This window comes from Nelusetta ayraudi, unplaced genomic scaffold, assembly GCF_046127955.1.
Source record: "Nelusetta ayraudi isolate G7.1 ecotype Tasmania unplaced genomic scaffold, CSIRO-AGI_Nayr_v1 ptg000084l, whole genome shotgun sequence".
Lineage (NCBI taxonomy): Eukaryota > Metazoa > Chordata > Actinopteri > Tetraodontiformes > Monacanthidae > Nelusetta > Nelusetta ayraudi.
In genome coordinates this window covers 6,839,503-6,855,000 of record NW_027466134.1, presented here as the reverse complement: position 1 = coordinate 6,855,000, position 15,498 = coordinate 6,839,503, and the positions used below count along the sequence as shown (strand labels likewise).

The following is a 15,498-nucleotide window of genomic DNA, read 5'->3' as shown; positions in this document are numbered from 1 at the left end:
GCGGAGCTGCTGCAGGCTTGCAGCGTGAGAATAATCACCCAGTCAGTCACACTGATGTTGGTCAGCTGATATGCAAAGCAGCTGATTTTCAGGGGTGATTATAACCGGCAAGACAAACACTGTTGTGTTTTCATTGTAAAATTGATTAATTAACATCAAAGGCAACCTTTCTTGCCACGTATCAAGAAGGATGTCGGGAAAATTGGATTGACATCAAAACTGCACTATCAGGTGCTGCTAAATCCTGCGAGCGGCTCCTTTGACACGATCTGAAAAATGATTAAAGACATTGTGTAATATCTGAACACAAAACATCCAATTTATATTGTCTGACACGCGCAGCGAGACTCTTGCGAAAGCCGGCTTGCACAACGAGCCAACAACCGGCGGCTAACGACAAAGCGATGATATTAGACCTTTGACTGATTTGAAGGTTGCTCCGTCCATTATTCCCAGCGAGTATCGTCAACAGCCGCAGACCTCAAGCTGAAGGGCCCGACGTTCCTGACAACGAGCCGTGAGGGCGTGTGGCCGCCAAACAGCGAGAGCAAAAACACCTGCTAAGTTGCACTCCTGCTAATAAACCTGAGTCACACAGGTGCAGTGCCAACCAGTGGAGGGATGGTGTGTGCGTGCGTGCGTGCGTGCGTGCGTGCGTGCGTGCGTGTGTGTGTGTGTGTGTGTGTGTGTTACCGCCCCCTCCCCGCATCCCCTCAGACAAGAGATCAGACACCCGTAATCTCCATTGTCCTGCAGTGTGTGCAGACATCAGGCAGGCAGGTCGGCTGGCTCCCACACTGGCCCACTTTAACCACCATCTGCAGAGTCACAGATGGTCCCGGACACAGTCGCCCAGGTTCCCACATCCCAGTCAGTCTTTTTAACCTGATAAGATCTGGTTCAGATCACACACATGCACACGCACGCGCACACAAAGCGGGGCCCTTTTGTTAAGTCATCACAATCCTCCAGCCTCACCTTGGAATGCAGTTTATTATGATGTGCAGTCCACAATAACACGCCGGCAGGTTTTTCACGCCCGCTCTCCTCCACCTCCCTGGACATGTGCTTCTGGTTACGACCTGTTATCCTCCCGACCCCCCCCCCACCCCCCCCCACCTCCTTTTGATCCGCCTATTTACGCTGCCTCCGAGAGGACACTGACCCCAACGGGCAGCTGTGCCCCACCAATGGGGTGCCGCCCTGTTCAGACCGGCCAGAGGGTCAGTCGAGGCTGGACAAACGACGCGGCCCGGCCGTTTTATTTCATTTTGTCATCGACGGTCATAAACGCGTGACGTGACAAATGAGGCGCCTCTGTAAGAAGCCGGTGCCGCGCCGGTCGCAATCAGACAGGGCAGTAAAAGGTGTGTCTGGGCGTCGAGGACACGTGTCGTTAAAAAGAGCTCCGATCAATCAGCCGTCGAGCTCTTTCACAGTTTTCCTTCCAGTGCATTGCTTCCTTTGAAGGAAACGGCTGCCGAGGTGACTGCCGAATGGAGTGGGCAGGGGCACGCTACCCCCCCGACATCCCTCAACCCCATCAAGGGCTAGGACCACGATTGGTCGCCGGAGCATGGAGTGAAGTAGAAGCGCAGCCGCGACTCTGGCGTCTCCCGGCGAGGACGAGAGCCTTTGTGTCCCACACAAACTCAAGCCAGACATTCGGCCGCCAGAGAGACTCGGAGAGACTGAGAGACAGCCGCCAGGGCAGCAGTTGGCTCCAGTCGGCGTCAGCATGGCCGCTGTTCAAGGCTCCCGTTCAAGAGCCTTGGTGTCTGGATGTTGCGCAGACAAACGTCTCTGCCTGTTCGGCAGAGAGTTCGGGGTCATTTGTACCCATGTTGCTGCAGTTTACTGGGACGTCTGGGAGTGGAAGCCGCGTTTCCTATTGGGCCAAACTCCCCCGAGACCATCACAGGTCGTCACCGTCTTAATCGGGGGAGTCGATTGCTTCAATGAACTGAAGCAGCGAAATAAACCACACGATAGCAAGTCGTTTTGTGGAACCCACAAAAATCCCCCTGCCTACTTGTTGAATCCTGCCTAACCCTGGACGATCTTTGTGTTTTCATCACTCATAACAAACGGCAGTCACAACCTGGATTAGTTTATTTGGCAATGTACAGATAGTGTCATGTTTGCTTAGGGGTAATAAGAGTTTTTTAAGAAGAGGGCGAGTGCAAAGAAGTTGTCGTTTTCAATAAGAAAGACACACAGCCCACAGATGGGTCCTATCAGCTCGGAACAGCAACAACAGCGCCAGGCAGCACCTTCGGGTACTTTCCCGCGTCTAGCTACTATATCAGATGCAGCCCGAGGGATTCCTCTGCTCAGACAAGCTGATGTGAACACATTTCTCAGTCGCCCTTGTTGCTCCTGTGATGCAACCAGGGGCCAACAGTTTCCCATAAATGAGTCGTTGTAAAAAAAAAAAAAAAAAAAAAAGGAAAGAAAATGAAGCTATTTCCAGGCACCGTCTCTCTAGGGCTTGGTGGAAAACAAAAGCAAGGATATAAAATCGCTAAAAAAGGGTAAATCTTGTTGGAGGCCGATCGGGTTTCATTTTGAGAAAGTGAAAGTCTTAAATTTCCCCTCTGAACTGCTCTCACAATTAGGACGTTTTGGGAAAACTCCGCCTATATCAACTTAAACGATGTGTTTCATGGCATATTTTGTTCCCGTCACCGAGCTGGAGATCCAGTTAATCCTCCTCCCTCCAAAAAACAATCCGGCCAGAGCGGGACGTCAGCGCTCGCCAGTCATGTTCCTGGCTTTGATTATTCCTGTTCCTTTAGCAATGGCTGAGAAGAAAAAAAAGCAAAACAAAACAAAACCGAGATTGATTTACGCGTCGCTGTGTATATAAAATAAAGCCTGGCAGTCAAACAGAGCGTCGCTCTGCGGTGGCTCGTTTCCCAACAACCAACCGCTGCCAAAACCGTTACAGAACGACGGCGACGACGGCGTGGAGGACACAAAACTGGTTTCCTCCCTCAAATACTATTTCATTTTCCCACAAATTACAAACACACACACACACCAGACGCCGTCGTCTCCGACCTCAGTGCAACAACGGCCGCTTTTTTTTTTTTTTAACGGTGGCCAGTGTACAGTGAATACGTCTGCAGTTCGCCACAGTCCAATTAGGGCATTGTTGAGAGCGAGACGCTACTTTGGGAAACATAAAGAGTCCGGGCGTGTCGGGACATCAACAGGTGGGGTACGGGGCCATTTAACCAGCCCGTCGCCACGACAACCGCCCGTCCGGGTGCCGCTGGAAGTTCCCTCCGAGGCCCCTGGTGAGCTTCCCAGGGGCGGAGCCTCCGGAGCAGTTACTAAATCTTCCCGTGGAGGGGAAACTCATGTGAAGGATTGATTGGCCGAGGAGGAATTCCTCTATTCCCAGAAGGCCAAGAAGCCCGACGGCAGACCAGGAGTGTATCTCAGATCATTATTTCCCCCCACAAATCCTGTTTTATTCTCTCCCTAATTCAATTTACTTCCCTCGTTTTTTTTTTTTTTTTTTTTTTTAACTCAACAGTGCGGTGAATCACCTTTTCCTTGTCTGTCACATGGTTTGGATGCTAAGGTCGTCTTTGCATGGGTCTAAGAGTTTCCAATCAACAGCACATGTGTGCGGGTTGCTCAGACACTCCTCAAAGTGAAGATTTTGCCTTGGACTTTGGCCTTTGTTGCAGTGCCGCATTCGGTGTGAACACTTTCACCTATTGATCCGTCTCATACCTCAGGGTATTCCCACGGTTGGTGTATCTACATGAACACACACACACACACACACAAGGAAACATCTTTTATGACCCAGTGTCAAGATGCCTTTTGATCAGCTGAGATAAGCTTGGCCTCTCATTTACTACAAGTCGCTGATTGATACACCGGAAGCTGTTCAAAATATGAACCAGTTCGCCGTCATTGGCTGGCGGGCTGATGTTCACATGGACTCAGATTCACAGATTGGCTCGCTGAAGAGCCGAGAGTCACAGAGAGAGTAGGTCATCCATTTTTATGGGCACTGAGCACTTTTTACTGGCCCTCCCTCCCACCCCCCCCCCCCCCCCCCCCTCCTCCTCCTTCCATAGCAGGTCGGTGTCTTCCCAGTGGGGCTGCTGGGAGCGTGTCTGGCTGAATGTCAGAATAGGAAACTGGGATACGGAGATGGGCGTGCGAGGGAGGGAGTGAGGGAGGCAGAGGACAAGAGTATACCAAGTGCCCCGGGACGAAGGCAGGCACAGAAATTACTGGCAAGGATAAAAGATGAATCCGGATGGCGGGGAGGAAATGTCCCAGAAGAGGAGGGGATAAAGGAGGCGGGAACAAAAGCCGGCGCAGGACGGGGCTGACTTGCGTGCGCCGGCCTCGGGTCGTCCTCGGTGCTGCGGCTCACGCAATCAAACGACTTCGCTTTTGCGCGCGATTCCGTTATCTCGCTGTTTGGTTTCCCTCCAAGATAAGAGTCCAGTCGGCCTCTTTCCCTCAACGCTGAATGAGCGCGGCGGCGAGAGGTGAAAGCCAGCAGGCCGCCTCCCCCACGTCCCCCTGCGCTGCCAAGGGGGTGGAGGTGTTGAGGTGACGAGACGCAGGATTCAGATCGTCCACAAACAGAGTGGCAGCAGGCTGCAGGTCGCCCGCCGCTGACGCTACAGCCTTAACAGAGTGCGTGAAGAAGTGTGATGAGTGAAGACCCCCAGGACAGCAGTCTCCTCTCCAGAGAGGCGGCTTAGAGGATACACACAACTACTGAAGGTCACTTTTTCACAATGAATTACCCACAAAGCTCCAGAGAAAAATAAAAAGCACGGCATTTAGCACAGAAAAACAAAAAAAATGATTTTCACACCTGGCAGGGGCTGTGGTCAATAACCCCAGAGAGGTGTGGGTGCCCTGTCTGAGGTCACAAAGGGAGTTACAGCACAGACACAATTTCTGAAAAGGGAAGCCAGTCACAAATATAGACGCTCCCCATTTTTCAGTAGAGTTCATAAACAAGCTAGAGACCAAAAGTACCGTTGGAAAATTCTTTGTGTGAAGTTTCCAACAAAAATTTGCGGGAGTTTATCAGCCAGAGGTTGAAAGGGAGACGGGAGTCAGAGGGAGGCGGCTCATTGCAACACAGTCCGAGCGTTTCAAAGAAGTGCAGCAAACAAGACACAGGCAGGGGGCGGCTGATGAGGCTGCTTCTTTTTGACCTTTGAACCCTAACCTTCCTTCATTTATAAGGGGAGGGTTCACATTCCAGCCAAATTCCGGCCGAAACACCTGCAAGGCTGCAAACGCTGCCTACTCGCACGCATTTCCTTCCCGATGAAGCGCCGACACACTAGTGACTCACTTTCCACTTCTGACGCACTCTGGACACTCCTAAAGTGCCCAGAGAGTGCTTTAGTAAGTTGTCCGTTGTGTTGCTTTTGGGCTAAAAAGCTGCACAGAGTGATCAGCCTGTCAGTCTTCCAAATGAATGAGAGTATATTTCAGTATATTTTCAATCACCAAGTCCACAAATTCATTCTATTTCAAAACAATCCCATTCACATCCAACCACATATGCAGACTGTCAGGTGATCTCAAGGCAGCACTGTCTGTCTTTTGTCTGGTGTTTCTTTAGGAGATAAGGTCGCTCAGACAAACATCAGCTCACAAAGGACATTGTCAGAGAAAAAGGAAGAGCTGGGGGTGAAAACAAAAAGGTTTCCTCTACACACACAAACAGTAAAGTGGTGTTTTTTTGGGGGGGGGGAAAATTCTTCACCCTTCACCATCTTTTCATTCCTTCCACTCCGGCATCTTGGATTCTTCACTTCCCATCGACCAACCAGGCGACTCTTTGTTTGAACCACCCAGCCGAAGATGTGAAATCTGAAACCTTTTCATCTTCTCCACCCCCCCCCACCAAAGCCAGCTCAGATCCTGAGGTGCATCTTCACATTTCTGAAGGAATCATCCTGTTGCATAATACTTAAGTCGGCCTTTGTTGATGGTGGCGGCGGCGGTGGCGGCCGGCGTGTGGAGGGAGACGACGCCAGGGCAAAAAAAGTCGCCTTGGAGCCGGCGGTGGGAAAGCCCACGCAGGTGGGCTTAAAATACCCCCAGACAAAGGGCAACAGTTTTACGGCACTGTGGGCTGTCAATATTTCCCCAGGTTGCCACGGCGAAGAATGTGGCGAGATGTTGTAAACGGCAGACTGAGCGCGCCCAGTTTGGTCTGGATTGAAGTCACCAGACATCAGAATCGTTTGGGTTGGGTTTTTTTTCCTCTTCGAGGGAAATCCTGAATAACGGCAACATGTGGGTCCCAATCAAAGGACTGCGGGTCGTAAACAGCTTTTGGTGCAGAACAAAAAACAAAAAAAAAACACAAGCTTATATTGGCTATATGGCCTTTTAAAAGCAGCCACAATGGTTCAACACTGAAACAAAGGGATAAACTGAGAGGATTCTTGGGAAAAACCAAAGTTCAAGAGCAAAAACACCAAAAAAGGAGTTGACCGGGACGTCACAGCTCAGCTACTGCAGGCCGCTGAGTGACAACCAGGATCTGGAGGCCGTGTTGGAGTTATTGAGTCGACTTTGACACTTTAATAATCCCCTGCTCCTGACCGGGGCTCTGCTCCGCTGACCTGTGGCCATTCAGCATCGTGTCAAACATTAAATCCACTCTAATTGGCCGGTCACGTCTTCAGAGGGCGGGCGGTAAGATGTGGGTGGCGGCTGTGTTTGCTCTTTTGTGTTTGGATGGCGACTGTGCTGGGGGGTGGGGGTGGGGGCGGAGGGTAAGAGGGGGTTTGAGGTCAGCAGGCTTTTGAGGCGGTGGAGGAGGGGCGGATGACTTTGTCCCCCCACCCGCCGCCTCCTTTTTAAGGACAGGCTTTTTGGATTGTTCCCTCCACCCTCCTCCCAGTACTGGACTGCAACTCCATAAAGAGTAATGACTGCTAGAGAGGGGGCGGGGCTTCTTAGTGAGAGTTCTTCCACACAGGGCGGAAAAATGTTTACGTTTGAAAAACTGTCCTGTAAACACCGACTTGAAACAAGAAATGTGTGTTGTCTGTTAAAAAAAAATGTTGAAAATCGCTGTATTATACATGCCAGGCCTGCGGTGGCGCTGTAACGTTGCCACAGGAAAAAAAAAAAAAAAAAGACAACAAGACATGGAGTGTAAAACTCTTGTGAAAAAAACACAAGAAGGGGGACAAAGAAGAGGGTGGGATAAGGTGAGTGTGAATGCGGACATTAGAAAGTTACATTAGCGTAGCAACATTAGCAAAGCGACGTTAGCAAGGACCGGCGATGTTGCGGAACTACTTGACGACTGCAACACTTTAACTTGCCATTTGTTGCTGTTTGTTGGAGGGTCATCGTCTTAGTCAAGACACTGCAGTGTCGATGAGCGCTCAGTGACCAGGAAAACATCTTAATGCAGAACAAATACCCCTGCTAAAATGCTAAAAAATTCTATTAAAAGCTCCTCCCAGCACCAGACCTCAACACTTGTTTGTGTAAAGCACCTCTGGGGCGATTGGGGCTCATCGCCGCCCTCCGACTCCTGCGGCGGCAGAAAGAACCGGACAGCAAACGGGAGTTTTAATTTCTCCCACCGTTACACAAACACGCCCAGGGGTCTTTCGCAAGCGCAGCCTGCAGCCCCCCCCTGCACACACACAAACGCTGGTTCCTCTTCATACCGGAGGATGGACGCACGGCGGACCACCGCAGGGACCTTCGGGGCGAGCGCACGCAGCGACGCCCACGCCGCACTCAAGCGGCACTTGCTCTTGCGGAGGGTCCCGCCGCAGGAATGCAAAGTGTAATCACTCACACATTTTCCCCGCGGCGGGGCAAAAGAAAAACCTTCACCTTAATTTGAACAGGACGCCTCCTTCCATAAATAAACACGGCTGGAGTCACCAGGTCCTTTTTCCAGGAGCGTTTAGAGGGGAGCACGTGTGGGGTGCAAGGTCCCTCAAGTGCAAGCGAGAGCAGCGGTTTCCTGGTCACGGGCTTTCTTCTTCTTCTTCTTCTTCTTCTTCTTCTTCTTCTTCTCTCTTTTTCCCCCCTTTTTTTCGGAATGCCTGACTTAGCAGAATGGTTCGCAGAGCAAAGCCAGCACAGCAGGGACCGAAGGGACTGAGACCTGCACAAAATTAATCCTAAATCCCTCAGTTTATGGACAGGAAGTAACAAAAAAAAAAAAAAACAACAACTAAGAAATTACAACAATTAGGTAGCTGATACAGCTGTTAGTGTTGCAAGGTCCACAAGGTCACCAGTGGAGCCAAAAACAAAAAAGTACTGATTCTAAACTTTTTGGAAAGTGAGGCAGCACCTGGCGGATGACGAATGAATGAAAACAACTGGGCTCAGCATCACACGCATACATCACTATCATCTCCTCGGGCTTTGTCTAGGAGGAGGGAGGGGGAGGAAGGGAAGCTGCAGGAATAAATGAGCGACTCTCAGGATCTGCTCTATAATTAGCTGGGGTGAAATATCCACGGCAGGTTGTCTGGACCTGCGCAAATATGCAAACAGTCTGAGGAGGGGAGAACAAAAGGCGAGATGAAGATCCGGCTTCTCCTCCAGATTGTCCTCCTAAATTCATTCATCTGTGCTCTATTGTTCTTAAATCTCATGTCATATCCAGATCTTTATTTCTCCACTCCAGCGAAGCCGCCCTGAGAAAAACCCTCTGCAGAAAGCAGCATGTTTAGCCCTCTGTTCGCAGCCTCCTGCTAAATCCGATGCTTTGTTGACTCGTTGGTGGTGCTTGTTGGCGTTGGTGTTTCGCATCATAAGGTGGGTCGTGCAGTGGAGTCAAAGGATGGGCCTAAATCACACGGTCTTTGGGTTTTACATCATTTGGGGCCTTAAACTTCCTTTTGAACAAAGAGGCTAAAACTGGCAGCTGACTCCAGCTCCTTGGTGAAGCGGCCTGGCTGATTGCGTCGCCCTGCCTTTCCTCTCCACTCGACATGCGTCCCTTCCGTGCATCCCGACACGCTGTGATATTGACCTCGGATGCGGCGAACATCGAGTGGCCGCGTCCTCGCTTAAGTAAATCAAAGCCCCCAGTAATGGCTGCGGCCAATCAATTCAGCTCAGACGGGGCGGACGTTTAGCAGGCTAATGTGTTTTTCTGCTCCAGTTTGTTGCGCTGTAACCGCACCAAAAAAAAAAAAAAAACCCCGCGGCAAACAAGGCTGATGAGCACCAACACAAGCCTGCACCGTCTCGCCGGAGGGTTTGTGAAAACGAGCGAGGAAAAAAGCGGCACAGCGGAGAGAGAGAGAGAGAGAGAGAGAGAGAGAGAGAGAGAGAGAGAGAGAGAGAGAGAGAGAGAGAGAGAGAAAGCACAAAATGCCTTGAGGCGAACAAGAAACTGCTTGGGGCAGTTGGCCGGTCACTCCCGAACACTGCGTCACACGTGGTTTCGAGCAACAGTCTTACATAATCTGTTTTCTCCCCGTTCAGCTCGACAGCTCTTGGTCCGTCGCACCTCCGGAAGATGGATCTTTTTTTCCCTGTGTTTCACGAGCGGCTACGTCCTTCGACACGGACGGCTGAAGTTGGATTCCAGGTCCAAGAGGCAGGGGAACCTCGGAAAACGTCCAACATGGGGAGAAAGTGACGCCTTGCGCTGTTTATTAGCCACTTCCTGGAATTTCTTTCCTTTCGGTTCTTTTAGTAGCTGTGTCATGCAGCCTCGGCCTCGAAACACGTACTTTTTGTGCAAAAGTGACGGTGCCATGTGCTGTTACAGCCACTGTGGGCCAAACGTAAAAAAAAACAAAACGTAAACGGATCACATAATTAAAACACATTCAAAGGCAATTTGAAAGTCAGAGTGACTTGGTTATCCTTGTGTGTGTGTGTGTGCGCGTGTGTGTGTGGCCGATGGAAAACCTCCTTTGTGTAACCAAGAGCTGGAATCAAATATTTATACGCGCACATTTGTCCTGATTATAAGCCTTGGCTGAATTACAGCCTCTGCTTTGTAAGCATTTTTACGAGGAGCGCTGAAGCCACGCTGAGGTCTCGTGTTGCAACGCGGCGGACTGATAACGTGTCATCACCGCCGACCGCCGGGCAGACGGCGCGCGTCGCTCCACGAGCCGCCGGGTCGTTGCGGCTTCGGAGTCGCGACGAGGGCGACATGACGTCTGCGAGGAGGAGCGCCGGGGCTTTTATCGCTTTGACGTCGGAGGATCTTTCGCTCGACTCGTTCTGGAGTCTGGAGGTCAGGCGACGGGTGTTACGGCATAACCTGACACCCTGAGCAGGGAGAGCTCCAGCACCGGGACGGACGAGTGTCGCGTTAGTACACGCGTTTTACACACTTTCCTTGCGGTTTGACCTCTCGACCTCTCGACCTCTCGACCTTGTTTGTTTGTTTGTTTGTTTGTTTGTTTGCCGTCTCAGCTTTGCGGTGGAACGCAATGGTGGCACTCGTGTGTTGCTGTTTTGCTGTGTGCGCACTACTGGCCTGGCACACACACGATGCAGGCCAGTAGTGCGTTTGTTTGTGTAAATGCAAAAAAAAAAAAAGCAAAGACATTTAGTAGCAGCTCAGAGTTTACTACTCACTCTAGTACATCTAAAACCTCTTTAAAAAACATCAACACAACTGACCTGTAGAGGTTTTTCCTTTGCAGCCAACAGAGACACAGTTACAACATCCGGGAAAAACAAGATAATTGTTGTTGCTGTCGCTTGTTGACAGCAAAGGCTAAAAATAACCCGGCGGGGGTATGCGCGTGCATGTTTTTTTTTCAGTTGTGTTTTGTTTACATACTCCAAAGACAACCCGTCCCATCCGACGCCATTTACGCCCGTCATCCGAGACAGAAAGCGAGTTTAAACTGCGACACAGTTGAGCGAAGCCAACAGGTTTTTTATTTCACGCATGGGGATGAGTTCAAACACGGCGGAAAAAGTCTCTCGTTTTCATCGTCATCAAGGCAGGACTTGTGCACCACTCGACGGTGGGATTCCATCGCGTCAATCACGACTCAACGGCGGCAAGGAGTCACTTTATCAGAGCGTCTCCGTTCAGAAAGGTTTCGCTTGCGGATGAAACGAGACACTGCAAAGGAGTCGAGTTGTTTGACCCGAATGTGTCAGCGGCAAAACACCAAGAATGTGTGCAAAACACAAACACACACACGCACACACACACACACACACAGACACACAACAGTAAACACAACAGCTGCTGTATTGCTGAGCTTCTCCCGTCAGAAATCTCACTCATCCATCTTGCTGAGCTCTCACCAAGGCCAAAGCGCAAAGTGGCCGAACATCAATCAGCTTCTTTTTCTTAAGTTCTTCAAGAGGTGACAAACAGGAAGTAAAGAAGGAAACTGGAAGCAATCGATCAGATTTGGTCCACTTTGAAATCTGACAGGCAGAAACGTTGCCCAATCGGCTTTCGTGCTTTGTTTTTTTTTTGTGACTTGAGTCCAACAGATTGGAGAAAAAGTCCCGTGAAGTCGGCCTCGGGTCAACGTGAGATGCGAGAGCTGCCGTCACTGTGTGACGCAGCGAGGTGTCTGCGGCCGCTTGCCGCTGGGCCGGAGACGAGGCCGCAGTGGCCGCCCAGCCCCCGCCCCCCCAGCGCTGCTCTATTTACACCGATTGTCATTCAGATTAGTGGCGGCTGCTGTTGTTTGAGGCTGCCCCTGACACCATTAATGTGAAAAGCACAATTAAGAGCAATTAGGCTTTTCCAGGCAGGAGAATGTTTTGATTTTTTTTTTTGGTGGGGAGGGTGCAGGGGGCAGTCAGGACCTTCTGCATGACACACAAAGCACCAGAGGCCCTGAAGCTCTCAGATCTCAGAGGTTCCTGCGCCGGCTGAGAGCCGCTGCTGCTGCTGCCGCTGCCGCCGCCGCCGCTGCTCTGAAGTTGCCGCTGTGCAAACCGATTCCGCGGTTCGGCTTTATCAAAAAATACCTTCACAAATCCATTAGCACGGAGTCTGGCAGAGCGCTCAGTGGGCCGGAGCCAGCGGGGCGGAGGGAGAAAAAAAAAAAAAAAAACAGCCATAAATTCAGGAGAAACAAGATCCGCCGTCACACATGATCAAGGGCTTGACACTCGCCGCAAAAGTCCCCGACCGGCAAATACAAACCGATGGAGCCACGTTGGATCAGACTCCCGACTGTCTGCCGGCGAGCGGGGAAAACGGAGCCGCCCCGCGCTCGCAGGAACCCGGGGAGACGACCCCGGGCGTGACGTGATGCGAGCGGTCAGCTCATCGGGCCGGGGTAATGGTCGGCTAATCTTCGACGAGAGCCTCGGAGGGCCGGGGAAGGAGAAGAAGGAGAAGAAGAATCGATGCAGGGTGAGGAGAGGGAGGGGTGGTGGGGGGATTGGGGGGGGGGCTTGAGGCAAACCAACCCCGTCCACAGACCACAGGAAGCAGGAAGCAGAGTCCGGGGAGCGTGCACAGACTTGCAGAACCCCCCCCCCCCCCCCAACCCCAATCCAGCAGGATTTGTCCCAGGTGGACGGGGTGGGGGTGCACAGGCCTGTTAAGTGCTTCCTGTTAGAGAATTAACCCGTCCCCCACCCCCTACCCGCCCGCACCCTCTCCTTCTCCTCCTCCTCCTCCTCCCCCAACATCAGTATGATGCGACCCCTCCGGTGACCCCTGGAGGGGAGGCAGAGGCTGTGGCCACACGCTGTGTTATCAGCCTCATGAATTCTTCACCGACGGCCACGCAGAGTTCAGCACATCAAGTGGGGAGGTCAAGAGAGAGCAGGGGAGATAGACAGAGGGACAAACAGAGAGACAAACAGAAAGACAGATAGACAGATGGATAGATAAATAGATAGATAGATAGATAGATAGATAGATAGATAGATAGGGAAAGTGGCCATTATGGGATTAAATCACACACACACACACACACACACACACACACACACACACACACACACACACACACACACACACACACACACACACACACTGCTGCTGCCCCGACGTGCGTCATCAGTAAAACTCTGCCGTAACTTCACCGCAATTACACAGAGACCGGAGGAGTCCTGGCGCTGCTGGCTCGCAGCCTCTCGGACCGGTCTAATAACTGGACAGCCTCTTACTGCAATAACAAAAAGCCATAAACTATTTGCTGGCACGGATTCCAGGCCATACGCCCCTTTCCTTACTCGTGGGAAGAGAGCGCGAGAGCGCGAGAGAGAGTCTGAGAAACCCACTCAGGAAAAAAAAAACAAACCCAAAAGGATTCTGAGAGGAAGGTCTGACACGAGCTCCAAAACATGACAAAATTAAGAGAGTTTTAGGATTTATTCCCTCTTTTAAACTCGGGGTGTTTACTTTCCGAGGTGGACTGAACTTGTATCACTTTATTTATCTGCGCCACTCACTCCAAGCAAAACGCTGCGCGCGGAGCACCGTGTCTACTCGCGCGCCTCCTCAAAATACGCAGAAATAACAGCAATAAAAAAAGATAGAAAGAGAAAGAGAAGGGGGGAGAGAGAGAGAGAGAGGTTGAGACTGAGAGGGATTACTCACGCACTGCCTCCTGCTTGGGGTCCAGCTCGGCGCAGGTCTGCTGCAGCTGCCCGATCCTGCCCTGCAGCCGCCGGACCCGCTGGCCGGTGGCCGCCAGCTCGCCCTCCAGCTCCTGGAACATGGAGCAGGCGTGCCGGGCCAGGTCCGACAGCTGCCGCAGGCTGCGGGACAGCGACACATTGCTGACGGACACCAGGTCCTCGTAGAGCGCGCCCTCCTCGTTGGGCACCCGGTACCTGCACAGCAGCTGCGGCTCCACGGTCCGCTTGGCGAACGGCATGTTTGCTTAGAAATCCTCCAGCCGGAGCGAGCGCGTCTCTCCCCTGATCCGGAGCCTGATCCGGTGGCGGCGGAGCTCAGCTGCTGCTGCTGCTGCTGCTGCTGCTGTTGCTGCTGCTGCTGCTGCTGCTCCCCCCCATCCTTTCATCTGTGTGAGAGAGGGACTCACTGCTGTGCTCCGGGCGGCCGCGCCGGGTCATCTGCTGTCCCCGATGCCGCTGTGTTTTTCTCTAAAGTAAAGAGGTGGTTTTTAAAAAACCGGTGGTAGCGGAAACCTGGACTGGATCACCGCGAGCCGGTGAATCCGGAGCGCGTCAGCCCGCCGCTGTTGCTGGGACACAGGACGGCAGGGGAACAGCACCACCAGCACGATTCAGGTTACACACGGCAGGAATGCGAAGGATCAGACCTGAATCGTTTTATTTATTTATTGTTGAACAAAAGCAATTGAATGAAAACAGTTTGATTCTTTCATGATCCGACTAACAAGGAGAAAGTCAGAGGGACAACCGTAAAGGGCGAGGGTAGACTTCACTGTTGTGAGACAGTTCTGTGATTAAAACAAATACAAAAAAGGAAATTGACAGGAAAGGGCAAAACAAGCACAGATTACGTGAAAACAAAACTAAAATAACAATGACATTAAAAACAACCACAACACTGTTACACTGTTCGGTGTTGGCGAGTAATAAATGACTAGGTAATCCACTACTTTAATTAAGCTACTTTTTTTAGTAACAGAGTAATGTAACAGGATTACAGTGGCAAAACTAGTAATCAAATCATGATCATTTCATCTGAAATTTGGAAAAACAACTGAAAACAGCGATTGATGATGCAGCCGTGCATGCAACGTCACTGATATGCAACGACGCACCAAAACAAGCCTGGTGGCGGCAAAAGAAAAAAACAGTGATTGTGTTTGTAGCTGGAAATACAAACATTATTCTGAGTTCATCTCATCTAAACCAAAGAATATTGTGCTTTGTTGTACGTTATGTGCAGGAAACAAGACATTCTCAACTGTTGCTTTATCTTTTTTTTTTTAAACTAAATTAATTAGTAATTAGTAATTGATTACTTATGAAACAAAGTAGTTAAAAAAGTCATTAGATTACTTTTTAAAGGAGTAATCAGCAATCAGTAGCTGAACTACTTTCATGGAGTAATCCCAACAACACTGACACTGTTACACTTGACTCTGTTAACAATAAAAAATAAATGTATTTTTTATCTAAAATAATTTCTATCATAACCTGAAGTGCAGAGGTGCATTGTTGAGAAAAGACCCATTGAATTTAGGATTCACTGACTTCTGAAAGTTGAAGAGTCAGACAGAAGAGTCATGAATGTTGGGAGGGTGGAGAGCTTGTTTCCTCCTTTGTCAGCTCTGTAACATCTCCCTGAAGCCACTAGTTTGTATTCTGCGAAGAAGAGGATTTTCTACATTGATATATTTTCTATAGTTTCCAGGTTAAACTGTCTTCATCTTCGTCATTTAACCTTTGACCTTTCTTGACACATTGCCGGACCTTCGCGTGCTTGAAAGGAGACAAAAAAAAAAAATAGAACGAGGAGGTCTTGGGGAGGGAGCCATCAGCTGCCAGGGGGTGTGGTCCCTCACCTGGGGAAAAAGAGAGAAGTGCACCTGCGCCCTTTGTGAT

The 15,498-nt window shown here is 50.7% G+C and overlaps 1 protein-coding gene across 1 annotated transcript in view; it reads right to left on the bottom strand.

Annotated features, from left to right (window-relative positions):
* Positions 1-14,040, bottom strand: part of nhsa (Nance-Horan syndrome a (congenital cataracts and dental anomalies)) — a 55,478-nt gene extending 41,438 nt beyond the window's left edge. The window contains exon 1 of the mRNA XM_076045278.1: positions 13,556-14,040. Coding sequence (XP_075901393.1) covers positions 13,556-13,835 — 280 coding nt within the window. The 5' untranslated portion in view covers positions 13,836-14,040. The remainder of the gene's footprint in view (positions 1-13,555) is intronic.
* Between the last annotated feature and the right edge of the window lie 1,458 nt (positions 14,041-15,498).